General features: G+C 45.2%; 1 protein-coding gene across 1 annotated transcript in view; it reads right to left on the bottom strand.

Annotated features, from left to right (window-relative positions):
• Positions 1–24,705, bottom strand: part of WNK2 (WNK lysine deficient protein kinase 2) — an 85,178-nt gene that overhangs the window by 29,630 nt on the left and 30,843 nt on the right. The window contains exons 2-11 of the mRNA XM_058812923.1: positions 22,698–22,870; positions 21,496–21,716; positions 18,283–18,440; positions 11,242–11,330; positions 10,180–10,399; positions 7,457–7,745; positions 5,189–5,385; positions 4,441–4,584; positions 2,102–2,293; positions 590–1,093 (exon numbers count right to left, since the gene is read on the bottom strand). Of these exons, the coding sequence (XP_058668906.1) occupies positions 590–1,093; positions 2,102–2,293; positions 4,441–4,584; positions 5,189–5,385; positions 7,457–7,745; positions 10,180–10,399; positions 11,242–11,330; positions 18,283–18,440; positions 21,496–21,716; positions 22,698–22,870 (2,187 nt within the window). The remainder of the gene's footprint in view (positions 1–589; positions 1,094–2,101; positions 2,294–4,440; positions 4,585–5,188; positions 5,386–7,456; positions 7,746–10,179; positions 10,400–11,241; positions 11,331–18,282; positions 18,441–21,495; positions 21,717–22,697; positions 22,871–24,705) is intronic.

Here is a 24,705-nt window from a genome sequence, read left to right as displayed (position 1 = left end):
CAGTCCTGAGGCAGTTTCCGTGTAAATACTGCTTGAGCTCGTTTATACTTTGTTTTTTTCAAGGGGGAAAGGGTCTGCAGCTAGAATCCATCTCTGCCCTGCAGGTCTGACAGTGCTTTTCCACAGAGCTTTCCAGAGTCCTTACCTGAGGGCCACTTCCCTTTGCTGTTTTAAATATATTCTACACCAAAACAACTCCGCTGCTCCTGCCAGCTCCCCTCTATTTGCTGTGTGTACCCAGCAGCCCCTGCATCCTACATGGACCAGCTACAGGCACTGGCAAGGCTTGGTACGACCTGGGAGAACCACGGCTCACACTTCCCAAGATCTGAGAGCAAGAAGGAAGAGGAAATTCAGAAAGCACTCTGCTCATTTACTGTCCAAAGCCAGTTGTGTTGTGCCCTATACCCTTGATAACCCCTGTCCCTGGCTGAGGATATCACCTGCTACCCCACAGCTCACAGCTTCAGCCACCAGCTCCAGAACTGAGAGCAAGAAGAACAAAACCTTTTGAGAACAAGGATGAACGTTGGCGAGGAACAGGACCCCAGGGCGGGCAGTGCCCCGGAGCACCCTGCGGCGGATTTACCTGGTGAGCGGGCTCGGGAGGGTGGACGGCGCCGGGCTGCAGGGCTGGAGGCGGCGGCGGTGCCTGGCCCACGGGCTGGGAGCTCTGTGCGTGGTGGGGCGAGGGCGCGTCGCCGGGCAGCAGCGGCTGGAAGGCGGGCTGGAACACGGGCTGCGGCGGCAGCGCGGCGTGCGGCGCCAGCGGCGGCACCCCCGGCGGCGCCACGGCCAGCAGCGGGATGGTGGCCGCCGGCATGTTTGGCACCATGGGCTGGCAGGGCAGGACCAGCGGAGCCACGGTGGTGTGGGGCAGGTTGACGGCCTGCATGGGCAGGGCGGGGGAGTTGGGCGCCATGGGCAGCGTGGGGTTCATGGGCAGGCTGGGCAGGATCACGGCTGGAGCAAAGTACTGCGAGGGAGCGGGAATGGGGGGCACGTTTGCAGCAGGGATGTCAGACAGGTTTGGAGGAAGGCTGTCAAGCCCTGCCAGAGGAGTAATTGCAGGAATGACAGGAAACTGAGGAATCTGAAAAAAATATAATATTGCATAAACTGCATCAGTGCTTTCACTGATGGTATAGAGAAGTTTCATTTGCCACACAAGTCCCCAAAATCCACCTGTGCCAGGAGGATAATTATGTCTGTTTGTTAATCACTTCCATTCATTCCCTGAGCTTCACAAGGAGTAATAAAAACTGATTTACGCTTAAATCATTAGTAAAAGCAAAAAAATACATATGAGGGGGATGCTTTTATACCTTAGAAGCTTAGAACTACTTCTAACACCAGCTTGAAGCCTTCAAGCAACATCCTAATTAAAAGCTGCTTTCATTTGAACAGAAATTAAAAGGAATTGGGCCAGACCTAACGTAAAACTCTTTCATGCAAAATTAAGTGGGGCAATTTAAACCCTTGTTTTCAAACAAGCTGCAACTCAGGCAGCACGGAAGAGCCCAGAGAAAGGGTTTTTACAATCAAAACCTCCCAGTGATGGAGCAGACTGGCATCACGGCAGCAGCTTGCTCCTGCCCTTTGACACAAGCTGCTTCCCATTATGGTGCTGCCATTACCACACACAGCACCATCCACCTTCCCAGGCCAAGGGAAGCGTTTGTCCCTGCTCCAGAGAGCAGAACAACACCAACACAGCTGGCAAGTGTTGGGGGAGGTGGTGAAGTCAGGAGGTCAGAAAATAGCAATAAAAACAGGCAACTGCTCATGCCCTCAAGCCTGGGATGGGGAAGAGATTGTGACAGAGGGAACAGTGCAAAAGACCAAAACAAAACAACCCCAAAAAAATTATTGCCATTTTGGAGCTGCGTTTAACTGGATGGCGTAGAGTTGGGCACAAAGGAGATTTCCGATTCACCAAACAAATAACAAAGGAATATAGAGGAATTAAGAAAGAGCAATAATATTCTTATCGCCTAATTAAACTGGCATGCAGTCAAAATAGCCACACAAAACCTGCAAATCATGTTAATGATTAGCTGGAAATTTCTCCTAAATGGCCACGCTCACGGCCCCTCCTTACCTGGGAAGGGGCCACGGTTGGGAGCTGCGGCACGGTGGAGATCTGCAGGGGCTTCAGGGGCGTGCTGCTGGCGGGCACCTGCGAGCCCTGCGCCGGGAAGGGCGGCAGCAGGTGCGGGGCGGGCGGCAGCGGGCACACGGGCTGGCTGCCGAGCACCTGCTGCAGGGAGGCTGCCTGCGAGATGGGCTGCTGCTGCTGCTGCTGCTGCTGCTGCGGGCACAACAGGGAAAGGTTACTGCACAACAGCCACACGGCTGGCCACGCTCCCCATTTCTCCCCAGCACACTGTCAGGACAGACCTGCTGCTTGGAGTACAGAATCACAGGCTCATTAAGATTGGAAAACACCTCCAAGATCACTGAGTCCAACCCCTAACCCAGCACTGAAAGGTCCACCATTGAAACATGTCCCCATAGGCTGCATCAATATGTTTTTTGAACACTTCACAGGATGGTGACTCCCCCACTCCCCTGGGTAGCCTATTCCAATGCTTAACCACTATTTCAGTGAAGAAAATTTCGCTGATATCCGACCTAAACCTTCTCCACCATAGCTTGAGGTCATTTTCTCTCATGCTGTCCCTGTTCTCCAGGAGCAGAGCCCGACCCTTCCCTGGCTGCCCGCTCCTGTCAGGGAGTTGTGCAGAGCCAGAAGGTCCTCCCTGAGCCCCCTTTTCTCCAGGCATGGAGCCCCTTTCCCAGCTCCATTCCCTGCCCTGGTCATGCTCCAGCAAGGACAGCTCCCAGGAGAGACGAGCATTCTTAATTCAAACACTGCACAGGAGCCCACGCTTAAAACACATTTAAATGCAAGATATATTACCAAAAATGATAAGTGGTAACTGTCTTGGAGAGGCTATTTATAATGACTCAGACTCTTGAAATCCCAGAGATTGCTCCAGTTGGTCCCCTGAAATCTCCACCCACTAACTTACAAGATACAGTTGATATTCAGCTCATCCTGGCAAGCAGAAGTTGCTACATAATGGAGCAGGCATGGTAAAGATAACACTTATTACCTGAGACACAATCAACCACAATAACTGCAGTAAAATCTAGGTTCTAGATATTTCTGATGTACTGTAGTGACAATGCAGTAGCCAAAAAAGCAGCTTTACTTTTCCAGAGAAAGCAGTGCTCCCCTGGCCTGCCAGGCTTTAGACAGCAGAACAGAGAAAAAGTTGCGTTAAAGCTGGAAATTACCAGTAACAACCCCCCACATTTTATGCACTATTGGTATCTTCTTTTTCAGCTCCTCTAATTAGTCCTGGAAATACTTAAAAAAACATTCTGGTTCGAAAGGATGACCCTGAGGCATAGGCTGGCTCAGGTGACTTACTTGGGACCACAGGGTTGGTGGCCTCATCGGGCCCTGCAGCACACAGCACCTCTGCCATCTCATGTTGGGAAAGATCTCCCCAGTTACAATCCCAAACACACGGGAACAGCAGTGCAGGATCTGGCCTGGCTCTGGTGATGGCACAGAGCAAACTGAGGGCCAAGGTGGAGGCACCTGAACACTGTCTGAAGGATGGAGGAACTCACTCCATGGAGGAGCTCCTGCAGGACCAAGCCCCAGCTCTGGGGTGGGAGAGCCACATGCCCACGGCGCTGGGCTGGAGCTCCTAAAGCTGCCAGCTCCCAGAGCTAGCTCTGCTCTCGCGCCCCAGCTGGGTTAATCTGCAGCTCACACAGCTGCCCACGGGTCACCAAGGGGACAGAGGGTACTAGCACTTGTGGCTCAGCCACCTCCCACTCCTGGAGACATCGCATTACAGCAGGAAAACTCTGCTCAGGGAATGGAGCTGCTTCCTAAAACCTCCCTCTCAAATCCAGCTTGTGTCTTAAGAAATGTTTGTGAATTGGGTAAGGCACAGGGAAGGGAAAATATCCAGGCAGATTAGGTAACTTTGCCTCGTTATAATTTTAGCAGTGTAAATGCACGGACACCCAAATTGGAAAAATAAACAAAAGTTAGGAGATACAACATTGATTCCACATGTCTGATCCACCAGTGCGTACTGATACAAGATCAAAACAATTCATTCTGTAGGTAAGTGAATTTCTCACCCTAATTTCCATTCTTCTGCTGCCCTGCCCTCCTTAGCATTCACTGGACACTGTTGTCTCTGAGGAACATAGGTGCTCTGGGAAGTTTTGCAGAGAAACTTGGGATACCTTCCACTGTCCCTGGGTGCTCCAAGCCCTGTCCAACCTGGCCTTGGACACTTCCAGGGATCCAGGGGCAGCCACAGCTTCTCTGGGCACCCTGTGCGAGGCAGAGCAGCCACAGGGAAGGGCTGAGATGGACACAGCTCCATGGCAGAGCCCAGCTCTCACCTGCTGGCCGGCCAGCACGGGCGGCGGCGGCTGCCCCAGCGGGAGCGAGGCCACGGTGCTGGGGACCACGGGGAACGGCATCGCCGGCTCCTGGTAGTGCTGGGGCACCACGGCGGGCGTGGCTGGCACTGCGGGCAGGACGGGCTGCAGAGAGACAGAGCGTGAGGGACAGACACTTCCACGGACGGAGCAACCACAGCTTCTCTGGGAAACCTCCTCCATGGATGGAGCAACCACAGCTTCTCTGGGAAACCTCTTCCAGGCCTCCCCACCCTGACAGTGAACAAGTCCCTCCCAATCTCCCATCCATCCCTGCCCTCTGGCAGTGGGAGCCATTCCCTGTGTCCTGTCCCTCCATCCCTTGTCCCCCAGTCCCTCTCCAGCTCTCCTGGAGCCCCTTCAGGCCCTGCCAGGGGTTCTGAGCTCTCCCTGGAGCTGCTCCTCTCCAGGTGAGCACCCCCAGCTCTCTCAGCCTGGCTCCAGAGCAGAGGGATCCAGCCATCAGAGCATCTTTGTCGCCTCCTCTGGACACACTCCAGCAGGTCCATGTCCCTCCTGTGCTTTGCTGCAAAGCCACTAACTAATGCCAGCAGACTGATGAGGGACTGAGCAGGCCACTATGTGCAGAGGTGAGTGAGGAGTGCATACAGACAGCCCTGGAACCCATACCCACTGGGAACAAGAGCATAACTGATAATATGAAACGCGACCCAAGATACAGAACTATTTGAGAAAGCTTTGGACTTACTGCTGAGGGCTGCTGGTAGTGGCCGAGCTGGGGGAGGCTGTGGGGCACGGGCTGGCCCTCGCTCAGGGGGGGGCTGTACACCCTCTGGATGGCAGGAGGGACAGTGTCTGGCAGGGACGAGTAGATGACGCTCTGCTGGCTGCTCTGCGAGTCCGAATAAACCGTGGAGCCCTGGCCACTGTCAAACGTGCTGTCAGCTGCAACAACAGTCATTTTTATTAGAAGTTCAACAGCTCCCCGTGTTCAAGTGATGATCTTAGAGCAAGGTCACCATGGTTTATGTAATTAGCATTTTTACTACTCTAGCCCTTTCTTTATATAAATAAATTATACAACACCAATGTTATCCTCTACAAAAGGCACACACTGCTTCTCTTAAGCCAAAACCCACCCCCATGGACTTCTGCACACACTGATATTTCAGGCACTTTACTATATCCTTTAAAGGGCATAAGGTTGACATTCCGAATTGCAGATGCTTATAGATTTTGTAGGATAAAAGGAGAGGAAACCCCGATTGTCATGTTCAGAGCAGATCGTGGGGTCTTTCAGAGTTCCATCTTCCAGGGATGCACCAACTTTAACACTGCTTTTATCAGCAGCCCTGAGAATTACAAAATTCTTTATGCTGTATGATTTTACTTCAGCAAGTCATGCTCTGCTTCAGCGTAGTGCAATTAAGGTCAGACACAAACCCCTGTGCAGGTTCCAATGGGTTTGGCACGCTCAGATCTGTGGGAGTTTCTGGTGGAGCATTTGCCCAGTTAACCTATGGAACTGCACGGCTACGGGCACTGGGCAAGCACTGGGTCCTTTGGGAACTGGAAATATTGGTATTACTGACTTTAAAAAGTCTTTTCACAACTTTTAAAATGTGTAAAATACAAGTGCCCAACTCTGTTCGAGCCTAAATTACTGCTTTCTTCACTTGAGAAAGGAAGTGAGACAACCAGAGTGCAGCTAGATGTATCCCAAGGACAAATAGCTTTAATAGGGATTTAAAATTCAAAACTGAAAGAAAACTGCAACAGAGTTTCAATAACCATCTTAGGTTACAGCTAAGCTTAAATAGTATTTGTTTTCCCAACACCTTCCTCTGTCTCTTTTTTCCATATTCTAAATAAAGTTTTACTTATTTGGCTTTTAAATAACAAATTATTTTTTAATAGCACCAGAGATGACATTTCTCTTCTGTACTCCCAAGCTATTCCCCCAACTGTTTTTCTTTTCCAAAATTAAACTCCCCTCTCTATTTATTCAATTCATTTCTGAAGAGCCAACATAGCCCTACTCTCATGATGGGATTTCTGCTGCATTAACATTCTGTTTTATTACAAACGATTATTCAGGACCTCAAAGGAAAAAAAAAACCAGAGGAATCTAATGGTAGAGTAATAAAGGAAAAGCTGTGAGTCACTCTCAGGTTTTTATAGAATGTATATTGCACACATTAAGTTATTAATTTCCACTTTTACATTTAATCTCAAATTATAAGAATGGGTGCTACCCTAATTTATAGCGGCCCTATGCTAAGAAAAATGTTCAAATAATCTGACAGAAAATTGCCAAATAATACCAAGTTCTGGTTAAATGTTGAGGAAGGGTAGGAAATAAAAGGTGGAGGTTGTATTTAGTATAACATTTTGCGAACTCATGTCCAGCACAGCCATGGGAAGCACAAGTCACTTCATTGCAGCACTAGAAACAAAGAGCCATAATTGCAGTGTTCCTCATAGGAGCTAGCATGACATAAGTATATGATCCAAAAAATGAAATGAGCTCATTTTAGCTTCAGATAAAAACCTTTGTGAATGTGGCAATATTGTGAATGTTAATCAAATGTAGCTATTTCTCATATCATGTAAAGGGATTTTTCCTGTACAGGTACACATGGATATTTCAGTATTCAAAGCAGACCTCAATGTAGCCCTTTATAAAATACCTGAATTGAAGCAGCAGATGTCTTGCTAAATGTAATGCATCTTTTACTTAAATGTGCTTACATACAAGTCCAGAACAGTAAAACAGCAACTCTGTGATGATTGTTTAGCAGCAAAATATATAGAGAGTTATATAAAGATATCTATATAGTACTGTTTTCTTGCAACTTCATTGCTTTCCAAATTGTCACGCATCTGCCCCAGATGTTTGTGGGTTTTGAGCTACTGTGCAAAACCACCCACATCAGTTCACCTGAGCTCAGGCCACAGCGGGCTCCCCCCTCAGACACTCATCCCCGTGTGCCCGCGAAGCCACCGCGGCGCTTACAGGCGACAGAGGTGACGCTGGCGGGCAGGTTCTGCTGGAAGGGGTGCTGGTCCGCCTCCGGCTCCTCGGGCTCCGACAGGATGTGGTGGCCCGTGTGGGACAGGTAGGTGACCTGGACCTGCTGCGCCGGCGGCGCCTTCAGCTTGTCCAGGCACTCCGAGTCCCGGCGCTCCTCCGACTGCATCCTGGGCCAGATGCGCTCCCTGCGCCACAGGATCAGCGCCACCCGGTCACGGATGGACTTGGCCACGATCTTGAGATCGTTCTCGTGGAAAAAGCCCGAGTCGATCTGCACGGGAACACACACTTAGCAAGGTCCTGAGCACGTGGCTGCCACGCACACAAGCACACACATGACACTGGAACCTCTTCCCAACAAAGAAAACATCCATTTGAAACAACACGTATTTATATTAATTTATTTCTCACAAGAACAGGAACTCAAGAGCTTGATGGAGTGGGGTTCTTTCTCAGTAAAATTTCTATTCCCAACGCATTAAAAAAACCCAGGATGTAATGTCTAAGACCTGACTACATACTGGCTCTAACTATCCACCACTGAACTTCCACTGAGGCAAGTTTAATGGCAGATGGATTTCCCTCTTTTTTTTCCTTTTTAACACTAAAAGAATAGACAAAACAGGAAAAAGAATCTCTAAAAAATGCACATGGAGTGAATCAAACTGCCCCTAAATCTGAATCTTAACTCGTCCAACACACAGTTTTATCCAAATTGCTCTGCTTAACAGCACAGCAAATCATCAAGGACAAGATGTTAACAGACTTATGTTTCAAAATAACTTCTCTTAAATAGTGAAGTCAGTCAGGATTCATTGACTTTTACAAAGAAAAAGCAGACTCTTCCCATTTGATGGAAAAGGGGACGAGGCTTCTCAGAACTCAACTGCTCAACAGAAAAAATGGAAATTCATCTTTGTGTTATTTGTTTGCATAATGTCCTGCAGTGCAGGGTACAAATTTTCATTTGATAATGCCGTACCACAGCTGTCTCTGCTCTCCCTACATTCTTAACATGCACATTTGACAGATTTGAAAGCACTTACATCCATGGGGGAAATCTTGAGGCTTTCCTGCTTTGCTTTTGCCCAAACATAAGACACTTTCACAGCTTAGACTTTCACTGCTAAAATTAATGGGTGCAAAGCACCTTAAAACACAGCTTCAAGAGCTAACTTAACTTTCCAAACCCACTAGAATGTTTCCACTTCCCTTTGCCCATATCATTTGGGCAGGTGGGACTACCTGACTACCAGAATCCCGTCAGCAATGATAAATAATGCCCTGTACTCAGAAGGTCTCCTGCATTCCTCTCTTCCACAGCACACAAAGCAACAAACAGATGAAAGCACATGGCTTTGGTGTTCAACAATTCATAAGGACTAGAAAAATACATTTAGCAATAAACATCCCCTTTTCCTGCCTCTGCAACAGCCTCAGGTTTGAAAGCATTTAATGGGCAGTCTCTTAGGTATGCATTAATGTAGAAAACAGAGTTTTAAATTATTTGGGAATAGGTACAGTGTCACTGTAGTTTTGGGCATGATCCTTTTAAATATACTTTTCACGAGAATTATTTCCTCCTCAAAATAAAGCATCACAACTATGGACCAAGCAACTTAAGAGAACTCTGAAACTTCAAATATTTCTATCAATATTTAAATGTAAAATATAACAGTAAGTAATGGCACCAGAGCAATTTTTAAACTAAATGAGTTCTGTAATAATACATTGCTGGAAAAACATTGGACCTACTGCAAACTAACGACAAGAAGACAAAGGAGCCTGAATTCCTCCCACTAAACTCGGAGTAGATGGTGATGAGTTCCAGCTGAGCAAGGCAGCATTACCAAAATGAGTGCCTCCTGAGCAGAACACGAGTGGTGATGACATCATTAAATGGGATCCCTAGGGATTTAGAGTCTAACAGGAACATTTCTGCAAGCACAGGAATGTTTCTGCAAGCCTAGGAACGTTCAGACCCTTGGCTCAGTGCTTACTGACCCTGAGCCTCTGTGACATTAGAACAACAAAACAATTGCAGCAAAGACATCATCAAAATAGGAGTTTAAGGACAATGTAGTGAAAATGGAACACAGATTCCCTAACAAAACTCCACAAGTATAAAAATACAGAAATTCAGCAAGTGAAACTTTTTAGTTAAAAAATCCAAAGCTTACTCCTAACTCAGTGAATCCAGTTATTATCAAAGTTTGGGGGTGGAGCAGCTGACCACTGACCTTTCTCATCTACATTCCTTCAAAGGAACACCAACAGAAAAGATGGGGGAAAGTGTTTTGGAGAATTCAATGCAGAATACTTTGTGATTGAACTTCTGAACTCTTCTAATGTATTTCTAGCTGCTGTCCGGAACTAAATAGATTCCAAATAAATTCAAAGACATCCAACAGCCTATAGAAACTGGCAGAAGAGCGTGCAAAATATAAAAGTAGACCAGACCTCTATAGTTCCTCAGCTATGTAAACTGTGATTTCAGGCATCTGTTTTCAAACTATATGTTTCAGTTAGCTGCTCCCTGTTCACCCCTTTCTTGCAGTAGTCACTCCAAAATCAATGCAAAGAGCCTAAACTGGACAGCTGGAGTGCTTCAAGTGAAATTAGTTTACCCAGCTTGTTCCTGTTCTCCCTTGGGATTCATGCACTACTTTCTATATATACACATTTTTATCAGAAGTGTATTTTACCATTTCTTGTGCAACATCATCAGGAGTTTCCTTCTCCAGATCAAAAGTAAACTCAATGGCTCCATTATCTTTGGGTTTTCCTTTCAGTTTCTTAGGATCTTCTACCCAGAGTCTTAAGGCAATAGAGGATTTCCTACCATGGTCTTCTTCTGCAAGTTCCACTCTTACCCCAGTATCTTCAGCAAAAAAGGCATGGCTTAATAAATCTTTAATTTCATATCTGCAAAGGATATAGAGAAGAATCAAACACTGCATGTCAACAGCTTTAGAAAGGTTTGTAAAAAGAAACTGCTGTTAAAAGTGGAAATATTTACACTGTTTGGGGCTCACACATAATGAATTTGTGTTCTTTCTGAAAAGATGTGGGATTTTGAAAAGAAAATGAAATTGAAAAAATTGACATTTCCTATTTCTCAAATTGACATTACCTATTTCTCAAACCTTCAGCAATATTCATACACCATAAGCATTTAGAGAAATGCAGATTGTAGCTTTGTTCAACTTTTCTTAAGTATCTGAGCTTAAAGAGCTTAAAGAGCTTAAAGAGTACCAGAGAAGAGATTCTCTCTAGGCTGTGAGCTGCAGTCTCTAAAAACTGTATTTGTGAAAGTCAGGAGATACTCAGCACGAGACAAACTGGCAGAGACCAGTAAAACATTAATTTTTAAAACCAAAGCTGGAAACTAGGCATAACATATCTCCATATCCAGAGGGCAATGAAATCTGCTACCACAGTTCATGATGAATCCACCACACCCGCTTTTATCACCCTCCCTGCCCCCTACAGAACCTTCCCATTGGCATTTTTTGGGCTGCTGAACCAGAAATTGCAAGAATACCCTAGCTCAGCTCCACAGTGATGCTGAGTGGCTGAGAGACACAACAGCACTGCTTATCCTGCACTGAATGCCAGGAAAGCAGGAAATAATTTAGACCTGTGCTTCCATGCTGCATTTTCTTCTGCACAGGGCAGACCCACAGACCAGAGCAGAAATCCACAGACAGTTCTGAAATCCCTGCACACATGTTATTTAATACAAAACTCAGTCCCTTGAAACAAACCTTTCTTCTTTGTTTTTGCAGATGCACTCCCCAATTATTTCCTTAATTTCAGGATCGGTAACTTTCTCAAAGCTTGCTGGCTTTATACCCTAAAAGCATAAAGAAAAACAATTTAATGTGAAAAAGAATTACATTACACCTCTTAATTAGGTATATTTTCTCTGCATTTTAAAGGTAACTCAACCCAGGAACTTATTAAAACCTTTAAGTTGCTAGCCTTAATGCAAAACTGAGTTAAGGATCTAGGGGTACTATACTTCTAAATACCATTGCACTTCAAAACTAATACACTAATGTGCACGAGCTCAGCCCTACACAGGGAAAGTATCCCTTTTTCTTTACCAACCTTTGCAAATTTTACCTTTATATCCTCTGGACTCTAAAGTGAATATTCAAGAAACAGCTAAGTTTAAATTTCAAAAATAACCAATTTCTGAAATTATTCCTTTTATATTTTTGCCTCAACTCGCGAAGCACTAAATGACTAAGGACGGATAATCACGTTTTTCTTCAGATAGCTAGTATTGAAAATGAGTGAAAAATACCTTGGAATAGTCCATATTCCTGTTTCCCACAAACCTTTTGCATTTCCATGACCCAAACACTCTCCAACGTATTCCCCTCTGCATAAAAAATTAAAGATCAACCCCAAAACGAAGCAGGGAAGCAGGAGAATACAACATCTCTGCACTGCTCCTGAATTTCCCAGGATGTTGTTAGAAACCCCTTGGGAATATGTGATAGAACAGGTGCGACCTATAAATCTGGTTAAATCTCTATCAAATGTTAGCATTTTTGCTGGGAACAGATTTGGAACAGCAACCTATGAGCGTGGCCTTTCAAGGAGAAAAACCAACTACCCACTGCAGAAGAAAACCCTGGGAAGCAGAATCCGTGTCCCCACATCCATGGTTATATTCAGCTACAGGTGACAAGTGGCAACGCAAGAAGTTCTTCTCTTTATTTTTGATGTCCAGCATAAATCACAGAATTAATTGATTCCCTTTTAAAAACATGTTATTACTTCTACTTACTAAACCAAGATGTATATGGATGAAAATATGACAAAATTTATTTGGGAAGAGATGATGCAGTTGGACCTTATCACTTAAGGACCCAAGTACTTCCAATGAAGTCAATGAGCAGAACAAAAAGGAAACACAATTTCCTTTATCTAAAAAACAGAATGTGGTTAAGCACATAACTGAATGGCAATTGAACATTTAGCTCCATACAAATCCTTTTAAAGTTTCACTCTGAAATAACAGTAAATAATGGCTCATGCAGTCACAGATAAGGAGCCCCACAGAGTAGACTTTTGGCTCACTCAGTGGATTAAAAGAAGAAAACAAGTATTTTCAAAGAGGGTCTGCAAATAATACACTGAATTAAGTCTTGAATAATTTTTATGGATAAATTTCAGTGAGGGCTGGAGCCTCTCTCAGAATTTCTGAATATTTCAGCATCAGATTATATTTTTATTCTTTTATGAACATTCTGTTCAAGCCTCAGATTTTATTTCAAACTTGATTAATTAATAATTTTAGATCAACAACCCCCTATTTGTCTTGAAATTCTAGCATGAAACATGTACATTGTAGATTTTGAAAAAATACTAATAAATATACAGAACAGTCACTCAAAGACTCAGCTCCTTGGTTTTGTTTCAGCAGAAAGCTGCAGCGATCCTAAGAAACCCATTTTTGTGAGAACAAAACAAAATAATCCATACACGTGGCTGGCTGGCTGTGACCCACTAAAAAGAATTATTTGCTTAAGCAAACCTAAATCTCACTGATGAGACAAGGGTTCAAATTTTGTGTATCAGAAAAATGTGTCAAAAGGCACTGGAGTGCCCGGGCTGCAAAGCCCAGGCTGGCTCAATGTGCCACGGTGAGCTCTTAGGAGAGCTCTGATACCTGAATCAGAAATGAAAGAAAACAAAGCACCATCAAAATGTATTTTCAGCAGGACTCCTCTGCACCATAATTCATGTTTAAGCTACAGGAGTCTAGTGTGTTCTCCATCAGGAAGAAGGTTAAATCTATACATTTCAATTCACTGTTGCTTGCTATGAGAAAACTGATTTCCACATCAGTGTGACAATGTCCAGGGAGAAAGCGTAATAAGATCTAATAAAGACTTTAACCTGAAGAGAGACAGGTTTAGATTAGACACAAGAAAGAAATTCCTCCCTGTGATGGTGGGGAGGCCCTGGCACAGGGAGGCCAGAGCACCAGATCCCCGATGACTGGTTCCCAATATTGACCTTACAAATTGCTTCCACAAATAAAAAACAGCAACTCTTCCACCAACACTTTCCCCATCTTTGGACGGAACACTGACTCCTCTCCAAATATCCATTGTGCTCATCTGCTGAACAGCTAAGCTATGAGTAGATGACTGAAACAAACGAGGACAACAATTGTGAAGCACTGAACAGAGTTGCTCTGGCAAAGTGTTTTCTCCCTGTCCCTGTGCTATAGGATGCTTCTCTTCCTTACTCTTCATTAAACTCTCCAAGGCCGGCTCACTGGGATGCTGCAAACCCTCCCCTGCAGCACAGTGCCCCTGACAATGAAGGGGGATTCTATTTGCCATCAAAGGGCTCATCTCATTCACCTAAACAAAAGCCATCTGTCTTCCCTGAGCATTCCCAAGGAAACACAGCACCAAAATTCAAAGTGTATTAGCCAAGAGATTATCCATGACAGTTTGAAAGCTGTACAGCCTCTTCTAAATTAAAATAAATTCAATGCCACCACATGTGAAAGGCAGAGCTCACTGGGTGGCATAAGGGGCATAATGATAATACAGATTCCTTAAATGTTGAAATATATATACACCTATATAAACCAACAGCAAAATGAGAGATCAAATTGAGAGCTTCTCTGTACCAAACAGGATAATTTATTCTGACTCCCTCACCACCACTTATTTCCATACCCTTCTTTCTGAAGAAATTAGATTTGTGATCCATTGCCCTCCAGTACAAGGCAGCTGAGTCTACAGGCAGACACATAGAGAAAAAGTTGCATCCTTCATGCTGAGGGAAGAAACGTGCTGCTTATTCTGCAGGGTCTAAAAACAGCCACTGGCCATTTTCCATCAGCAGAGCACACTTTGGAAGAGCAGCACGTGATGCTCTGAAGGGACACAGCGAATGCCACACCAGTCACTGGCACGTCTGGCCCACGTCAGTCAGTCTCTAAGGCTTTCCTGGCCCCTCGAGGTGCCCTCCCACCCCAGGGTCAGCCTGCTCTGGGCCGCCACTCCACCTTCCAGGCTCGTGTCATTCTTAAAAAAGGAAAAAACCTTCTACCAAAAAAGGTGAAGCCATGTTTCCAACTGAAACTTGCACCTTGGTACACACTCTCTGAAGTCAGTGAAATGAAGGTAAAGCTCTCAATTTTGCCAGGATTTTGTTCTATGACATCACAGTGTACAATTATAAACTCATCTCTGTTTTCCTCCAGAATGGTGCTCCATCTTAATGCCAAGCTAAGAGGGTTACCTGCAGATCTAAGAAGATCTCCAAAAGCCACAAGAAGTCCATGCAATGACATTGACAGCATGATTTGCCTGCTGCCATTGTGCCACAGCATTAATTCTGTATGTGCGCACTATGGCATAGAGCCTGCATATGCTGAGAAAACCTTCAATGGTTGATGAGAACTAACAGTATGAAAGCTTTACATGCAAACCAGAACACTGCCACAGGGTGGGTTGTTCTGAAGCACAGGTTTGTACCACTGAACCCAAGGAGATGGCCAGGAACTCTCTGGAGATGCAGCTGCTCTGCTGTGCACTCTGCAGCACATGCCTAAGAAAACACTAGGCTGGAGCAGCCTGGGAAGGTCACGGATTCCAATGCTTCATCACTATTGTCTACATCAAAATCACTTGGCAGAATGATTAAACACAAAAAAAAAATCTGAGTAAGAAAAACCATCAAGTTATGCATGAAAAATGAGATTATGGCATCAGAACGAAGGGCACTGCAAATATGCTGACCAGGAAATCACTTCAAAGTGAACTGTGGTAAATGTGGCTTGGCCCCACTGCTTGGGAAAGATGTGTTTTCTATTTACGGTACATATCCATTTTTGAAATGTTTACACTCCATCATTCAGGCTGAAAGGGCAGAGAGAGGTGACAGGCTGGAGAAAGCATGTCTTGTCTGGCACAGAAATGAGCCCCTCTGCACATTCCCAAACATGACCACCTCCTTATCCTGGACAACTGCAAACATACAGGCACACGTAGAAAAACAGAAATGCAAAAATTAATGCAGCAATTTAGCCATAAGAATACAGTCAGGCAGAATAAAAGGTCGCTGAAATAAATTAAGTATAATAATCTTACACTACAGACATGCAGAATGTGACATATGCTGAAATAATGTCTCAGAAAGGTAATGTTTACGTTTTCTACACCAGTAAGGATGACCAACACGTGTGATTTGGACAGCTGGGACTTGAGGTCTGTCTCATGTCCTAGTACCAGGTAAGGGCATGGTAGAGGGTTAGAACACAGAGCAGAAACTACTGAAGACATATTATAGTGGCAAAACCCAAATCATGCCCTGCCTGTGCTGGGCAGCAGAAGGAATATCAGCTCAGTGGGACCCAACAGAAGGTAGGCAGTCTAAACTTTCTGTTGGTTGTCACTCCTTGATGCAAACTCCAGCCAGCAATTCCAACCCCTATGAATGCTATCAATACCTCTGGTAGTTGCTACTACAATGCTGAGCCCAAGGCAGGAAAAGAAAGTTATTTTATTTCATTTTATACTTTTTAAATAAAGGCAGCAGGCAGCTAGACACAGCAAACACATTTCACAATGCACTGACCCTCAATTTAAAACACTAGAAATAGTATTTATATTTCTAGTGCAAAAAACCTCCAGCTTCATAAAGAAGCAAATGTCCCACTGAGAAGCTGCAGCATTCAGGGGCTCTGCACCCTCTCTATCCAAGAACGTCAGAGCCACCTTCTGCTCTTAATGAGAGCCCCAAAACTAATCTAATACTGGAAGAAAACAGTTTAATTCAACTTCTTGGTTTCAGCCTACTCTCCGTTTTTGGCTATATTTCAGTTTATAAGCCCCAAGGCTCTCACAAGCTGCTGCATCCCCAAACCTAACCCTTATTCCAAGTGATCTTAGAGTTACTTTGTGTTTCTGCAGACCCCAGTGCCTGGTGCTGGCTCACGACCCCACACCCCAGACTCCTGCAGCTCTCCTCAGCCCCTCAGGCCACTCACGCTGCTCGGAGCAGGCTCCCTCCGGCGGATGCAGCTCTGCTGGAGGAGCTGTGAGCCCACCGCAAGGCTCCTCCTGGGACAGGGCATCTCCCCCGGGACCAGGCTCCTCCTGCACCCCCACCCCGAGGTCCACCCCCTGCTCCTCCTTCCAGCCTGACAGTTGTGCAGCTCATGGCATTTGACAGGGCTTTCTCCTCTCCACAGGGAGCTGGTTAACCCTTTCCTTGGAAAAACAGTAATGCCAATTTTGCCATCTAAGGAATCCCGGTGCCTTTGCTCCCACTGCTACTACCCCAAATTCAGATAAAAACTGCACACCCTCCGTGCTGGTACCTGATGCTTTTGTCTTCAGCTTTTCCTGCCAGACAGTTCTGCTTCAAAAATACCCCCAACAAGGACCTTTCAACAGCTTCTCCACCGTTGCTTTTTCTATATGACAAATATAATCTCCCACCTCTCTGGAGCTGCCAGTATAAAGCCAGTTTTACAAAACTATAATAATTTACCATCTAATTCTGAGCTGTGTAAATGTTACTGCTGTAGAAAATGAGTTGGCTCAGGCTTCTTCCATCAGTGTTTAAAACAACGGCTACTTAAAGTCCAAAAATTTAAATATAACATCTAATTAGGAATCCTCTGATTAATCATTATTCTTTGCCATCTTGGATATTGTTTTGATAAATGAGGCTTAGGAGCCTGGCAAAGTCTTAATTACCAGTACTGCAGATGGCTACGAGGTGTGCACACAGCTTCTCTGGGTACATGGAGCAATGAAGAGCTCGATGTTCTCCGTGGCTCCAGGTGCACACACACCTTCCCAGCAATAGCAGCTCCCACTGCTCAGGTACACTGAGTACCTGACCAGTCTCACAGACAGGACGTGAGGCTACAGAGCCTGTAATTAGAAGAGCCTCTTGCAGCCACCCCAAGAACCCCTAGAGTCCAAGGAAGTGCCCCCTAAGCTGCCCACACTGGTAGCATTTAGGCCATATCTGAAGGACCATACCAAAACAGAGCCAACATCCCCTGTGCCAAAGCTAATAAACACTGTGATAAAGAACCATGGAATAACAACATCGAGTCACCATGCAGCTCTAGGATCACAGAATCACACAATGGTTTGGGTTGGAAGGCACCTTAAAGACCATCTCATTCCAACCTCCCTGTAATGGGCAGGGACACCTTCCACTAGACCAGGTAGCTTCATGTCCTGCCCAACCCAGCCTTGAATAACAGAGATAAAGGCGAGGAACTCACCTGAGCCATCAAACCCATTCCATGTCTCTGAGAAGCTGCAGCATGGTTTGCAGCCACCCCATGGTGCAGAGCATGGTAACCATCCAGCAGATCCATGGCTGCACACACTCACCTCCCTGCAAAGCCAAGGGAGCTGCTACAGCCAGAGGATGAAGATAACTGCACTGCTGAGCAGCTTCTGAGGCCTTTTGTGAGCTTTAAAATTATTTCTGAGGGGCTCTGGGTTGAAAGCAACACTTTAACTACCACACATCAGCGCATTGGGCTGTACTTGCGGCAAATGGAGATAAAGTCAGCGACAAAGATAACTGAAAATATTTAATGTAGCTGCATCAAAACACACTCCAAGTGTAGAATTGTAAGCTTACACATAAGCCTGAAACAGGTTTGTGTAAGCCAGAGCTCAGATACCTCAACTTCGAGAATGCAGTATACATTCAGCGGTACTGACACCTCACCAAAATATGCTTTTGAACCTTCCAATGAGAGGATCCAATACCAGTTAAGGACCTGTACTCACACAGGTTACTTTTCGGTAGATTTGAGCAGCATTCTGGCATTCTGAGTAAGGGTATTCTGAGGTAGCCATTTCCAGCATGCACATTCCAAAGGCGTAGACATCCACAGATTCATCATAGTGTTCCTCGTACATTTCCGGGGCCATGAATTCTGGTGTACCTACAAAGATAATGTTGGTTTTTTACAGGAGTCCAAACAGGCTTTACCAAAAGCTTTTTCACCTGTGAGAAGCGTGCCCAGTACAACTGTGTATAGCTGCATACGAGATAATTTCAAAAGAGCTCCCAGGGAGCAAATCCAATGTCAATGTATGCACTTCCATGCCCATGGCTTGCTGACAATAATCCAAAGTGGGGAAGCAGGGCAGAGGGGAAGCAGGACGGAGGGGAGGGGGAAGGAAAAGAACGAAAAATTTCAAAAATGAACGAGAAAATGAGCAATGGTTCATTTCCTGCCCATACTGAAGTGATAGAATGGTTTCTGTCTGGCTGGAGAGATGGATGAGTAAAGGGCCGGGAAGGTGAAAAGGGAAGAAGAAACGAGAACCTTCACTCTTGCTTTTATCAGTGCAAATTTGCATTTTTTTTTTGTTGTTTCCTCCAGAGATACAGAGTAACCACCAGCAGGCAGACAGCACTTTGGAAGCCAGAAGTATCACAAATCACCTACAGAGTCATGCACAAAACATCAAACCTAATTCTGTCACTGGTTTAGTGGGACAAATCAATGAGGCTACTCACAGAACAAGGTCCTACTCAACAGGAATTAGGGTATCAGGAATCTGATGCACCTTGGTAAATATGAAGTGAGGCACTGGGAGATGCAGCTTGGGGACAAGCAGCAACCCCAACATCGGCAACATTTGCTCAGCAAACTACTCTGAAAAGGGAGGGCTTACAAAGCAAAACAGAAAACTACTAACATTTGGGTAATTCATTCCAGGAACTGTATCTCATACTGTAATTCATTTCTTTCCTTTCTACATAGAAAAGATGAAGGAAGAGAGATGAGTGCAATGGTGTGTCAAGGGACAGTAGCAGCAAGCTGTTGGGATGCCAAAAAAAGAGTGGCAGGTTTTGGACCATGAGAAAGACCCAGATGAACTCTTTCTGTCCAGCCTCAGCACCCAAACTGCCCCCAGCCCTGGCAGATCCCATCAATGCTTTGTAATGTCATCAGCAGCAAAAGCACAACTCTAATTAAAACAACATAGAATCAGAAAAAGTAGTTCTGGCATATTCCAGGATGGTTTGGATTGGAAGGTGCCTTAAAGATCATCCCATCCACCCCGGCCACCTCACCCACTGAGAGGCAGGGACACCTCCCACTGTCCCAGGCTGCTCCAAGCCCCATCCAGCCTGGCCTTGGGCACTGCCAGGGATCCAGGGGCAGCCACAGCTGCTCTGGGCACCCTGTGCCAGGGCCTGCCCACCCTCACAGTAATGTTTCTTCCTAATATCCAGTGTAAATCTCCTCTCCTCCAGTTACAAGCCATCACCCAAGTCCCTAAGAAATTGAGGAAATGTCACACCTGGAGGTGTCCCAGGCCAGGCTGGATGGAGCTTGGAGCAACCTGGGGTAGTGGAAGGTATCCCAGCCATGGCAGACAAGATGATCTTTAAGACCCCTTCTAATCCCAACCATTCTAGGATTTTCTGACTTGTCTAAAATGCTTTTTAAATGGCAACATAAAGGACAACCCTCAAAGTTAGGGTCTGCTTTTGCACACATTTCTGGAGCAGACTCAACTTATGAACAAGCATTTCTGTAAAATTAATTTCGCAAAATTCAAGACTGATCTCTTCCCTTGTTTATGTTCTTCCGCCTCGTCCTTCCACCTCAAAGACACTGATGCCTACAGCCTCAGCAAATCAGCCAGACCCATGCCATGGAGGCTCAGTGTAGTCACTCTCTCTGGGTGTTTGTCAAAGCTGTCACTAAGGCAGAGGCTGCTGCTCAGAAAAGGTTAACAGCTGCCACAGGAAATTATTTTGGAGGTGCTGCTGTGCTTTAGAAGGAACACAACTCAGCAGTGAATCTCGTGAATTCCAGAGCATTTAAAACAAATCTGAAAAAGTGATTGCAATAGTCTAAGAAACAAATGGAATACCTGGCACCATTCCAAAACAGAACAAAAATGGCATTTCCCCCATTCCTTGGCGTGGAAAGGAATACCTACAAGCATCCTTCAACCTAACAGCCCAGCTAAACGTGAGGCTGCTCAGCACCCACTCAGCTGCTCTTGGCAGGAGCAGGTTTGCCCTGGCTGGGCTCCCGCAGAGACACTGCAGTGTGCTGATTTCATCCCTTCCAGCCAACGTGAAATGCAGCTACTGATATGCCTTCAGAGCTACTCCCTCTGCAGAGGGGGCAGCATTACTCATCACCAGTCTTTCCAAGCCTCCTTTATCCTCTCCTTGGAGCAGCAGTGCTCATGAAAATTATAAGCTTAGTTTGATTGCCAAAATGAATGCAGACACTTTGCCAGCATCCTGCACCCCTTACAGTATCAAATTCCTTTCAGACATGACTGTATTTTGATGGTGTTCTGTTCATAACTGATTTTATAAAAACCTGTGTAAGTATTACTAGTATTCTTACCAATATTAGTATTACTGATGCTACTCCTTGTATTGCTACTACTGATACTATTCCCAGTATTGATATTACTGATATTATTCCCAGTATTAGTACTTCTGGAATTATTCCCAATATTGGTATTACTTATATTATTCCCAGTATTGTTATTGTTGATATTATTCCAATATGTCCCATGAACAACTGTTACCCTGCAAAAAAATTATTTGAAGAAATACTGACCCTCAACAGAGAAAAAAAACCCACCAGTTACTAGAAGTTAAAAATGAGAGAAACTTAACAAATATAAACAAACACAAGTTCATTAAAATCAATGAAATTAAGCAGATCCACAGCAGCCAAGTACATATCTGAAATTTCTACTGTTTTGACTTCATTGGTTCTGGGCTCCCTACGCATTAAGGATGATACAGGAGGAAGGAGAAGAGGAAGTTATGATACCATTACTTACTGATTCCTATTTTTATAGGGGTATAGAGGCAACAGTCCCAAACCCACTTGAACTTCCACTACCAATTTGCTACTTTAAAATCACTAATGCAAAATGGGAAAGGAAGATGTTAAACAGACAGCCACGATACTGACCGAGGGAAGCCAAGGAGAACAGGAGCATTACCTATGACACTTTTGGCAAATGAAGCTCTTTTGAGTGTTGCCAGACCCAAGTCTCCTATTTTCACAGATCCAGTTGGTCCAGTAATAAAAATATTATCACATTTCAAGTCTCTGTGAATTATTGGTGGAGTTCTTGTGTGTAAGAAAAGAAGACCCTTCAGGATTTGCCGACACCAACTCCGCAGGACTTTAGGTTTCATCACTTTAAACCTCTTCAGATACCTGGAGCACAACACACACACAAATGGGTAAAAAGGAAGCGAAAATATTTTGTTAGAGATTTGAGGGGCTTTAACAGCACAGCTTAAGTTTTCTGAAACTCCACTATGGATAAAAGCCCCTTATTAGATGCCACCAGAGCAGCACAGAAATATCCCAAAATTGAACGAAATAGATCTTTTCAAAGGAGGAATTAGAGCATTCAGTTTTAGGGAGGATGATAATGAGCATTTTTGGTGCAAATGCAACCAAATATTTTGAAGTCTAATTGTTCAGTGATTCATTTCATGAAGAGAAGAGCTTTGGAATATGTTCATATATTTTGAATCAGAAGAATACTGAAGTTTAATTTTAACCACAAACTTAGACCTTTGTACCACACACCTGCGCTTCTATCTATTTACCTGAAGCGCTGGTTGGGAGGGGACATTTAGGGAAGATGCAGGGACTGCTAATGCACTGTCAGAGCAGCACACTGGGTGAGTACTGCTCCCATTGGGGCTGAAAATCTGTTCCAGAATTCATGCCAACTGCTTTATATCAGCCTTAACAAGACTGTCAGTACCAGAAGCTATTAATTCATCCTGTTTAGGAGATAACCTAGAGCACCTTCAGCTTCTGAGAGATTCTACCATTCAAGTGCTATTCCATTTGAATTCCCTAACAAAACATGCAAATACAAGCCCAAGAGCAAGCACAAAACACACCCTGACAAATCCAAACGTCACAGGCGGAAAATGAAACACGCCAGAGAACAGCTTTGAGTTGCATAACCGAAACAGGGAAGCGGGCAGAAAGAGATGGAGGCCAAAATTCTGCCCATCAAACCACTGCGGTTCAAATGCAGGGACAAATGACAGACACCAGAGAACAGCTCCATTTTTTGCTTTTATCTGGAGATGGTTTTTTTCAGCATACAAAAGTAGGATTTTGCTATAAATGTCTGCTGCTATTCTTAGCCCCTTGCAGGAGCGCAGTACTTACGTCTTCAGCGTTCCAGAGGTCATCAGCTCGGTAACCAGCACGATGCATCTTTTGCCTTTTGCACAGGATTCCCAGAAGTCATAAAACCTCACGATGTTTGGGTGCTGTAGACCTTTCAACATTTCTGCTTCCTCTTTAAATCTCTGCCTCTCTACTTTTGTGAGTTTTCTGTCCTATAAGCCAAAACGAGACATTATTATTAGTGATGGACAAAAATAAAGGCCCTGCATTGCCAGGGTGTTCAGAATTTTGGATTTGTTTTATGCTCATGTCAAGAGCAATCATAAAATCTTTTATGTAAGAGAGCAGCAGCATTATGAACTAGGGCACTCGGCCTAATTCCAGTATCAAGAAGACAAAGAGATGCCTGTGCTAACGCCATTCCTGTGACAGCACTAATATTTCAGGCACCACGAACACAGCCGTGGCATGATGGATCAACCCTCAGCTATTTCTTCATGTTTGGGTGTCGAGAGGCTCCCCATCCAAGGGATTAATAGCCACAGGATGCCATTTCCAGGACTGGGTGTTCTCACAGCCAGGACGGCTCCCACTGCCCTCATCTGCTCCTGGATGCACTGGTACAAAGCACCAGCTGAGGTCCTTGCTGCTCACCACACTGGGTTCTACAGCCCATCCTGTTCACCTCAGGCTACATTAAAACCATGTTACTTTCCAAAAAAAATCCAAACACATAAATTTTTCTATGCGTTTGCTGCTCTGCTTAATTTTGGAGACTTTCCCCTTCTTTTTGGTAAAGGAAGTGTTTGCAACTGTCCTTCAGCTTCTCGCATAGGCTGCATAGCACGGAAATTCTTTAGATTGGAAATGTGAAAATGTCATGTTCTACTACTCTGGTTTTCCTGGGGAATTTCAGGGCATTTCCCCTCCAGGCTATGACATGACCCTGTCCAGCACATGCAGAGACTCTCTGTCTCTCCCATGGCTCCAGGGCTGCCTGGACCTCCCCAGCACATGGACACCTCAAAGAGGCAGCCTGGACACTCGCTCCAACCTCTTAGGATGATGAAACAGAGCAGCGTGGGAGTTCCACCCAAACCCCACCATCATGCCCCCCTTGGTTTGCCCCCCTTGGCCAAAGCACTGCCCACCCCTGCACTAGAAATTGAGCTTTTGGGATCTTTAGAAGGTGCTCTAAGTCAGAAAGCCAAAGGCTCGTCAATTACCAAGATTAATTAGTTTGTATTTTGACCTCAGACTTCTTTCTTTTCTCAAGTCAGTTAGGCACATCTATACTAGCTGCACTCCTATGCACACAGAATGAATTAAATGGGAACACAGCTGACTTGTAGCCAAGATGCAAAAGAATCAGCCACTGCCATTTCCACAGCCTGTCCTCACCCACAATCCCAGACAGTTCGAGATGGGAATGAGAATTCCCATGGCTACAAACACTTCACACAGAGACTTCATCACAGGAAACACAGGGTTGGAACCATGATTTGGCTCTTGGTGGATGACAAAGCCCTGCCCCAGCGCCGTGTGCGCACAGGGGGAGCGTTTCCATTGGCACTGGGGCTCTTCAGGGTGCTCTCTGTTCACTCTGAGATCTGTGGAGCAGCACCAGAGCAAAACCTGCCCCAGCAGCAGCAGCAGCCGCCCAGGGGCTGGGCAGTGCAGGGTGCCCAGGGCAGGCAGAGCCCCCCATGCCCCTCAGGGACAGCAGCACACAGAACACCCACAGCCGAGCCAGGCAGCACCTCCGCTGCTCTGCACCAGCCACCTTTCTTCTACAGCAAAAAAATAAAGCTAAAAAAACCAACAAAAAAACCAAGCTGTCTAACAAGTCAGGCAAGAAGAGCCACAGAACTGCTCTCAAATCCACCACTTCTTCCCTACTGATGAGTTTCCTTCTAACTTAAAACCTGTAGAATAAATCAGACACACTGCTGTTAGGAAGGAGAAGGAGCAAGTCCCCATTCAAGGCAGGAAGAGCAGAGTGGGAGCTGGCAGAGAAAAGGAAAGGTGGCCTCACAGATCCAGCAGA

Source organism: Ammospiza caudacuta, chromosome 12, assembly GCF_027887145.1.
Source record: "Ammospiza caudacuta isolate bAmmCau1 chromosome 12, bAmmCau1.pri, whole genome shotgun sequence".
Classification (NCBI taxonomy): domain Eukaryota; kingdom Metazoa; phylum Chordata; class Aves; order Passeriformes; family Passerellidae; genus Ammospiza; species Ammospiza caudacuta.
This window is presented reverse-complemented; position numbering and strand designations above follow the sequence as displayed.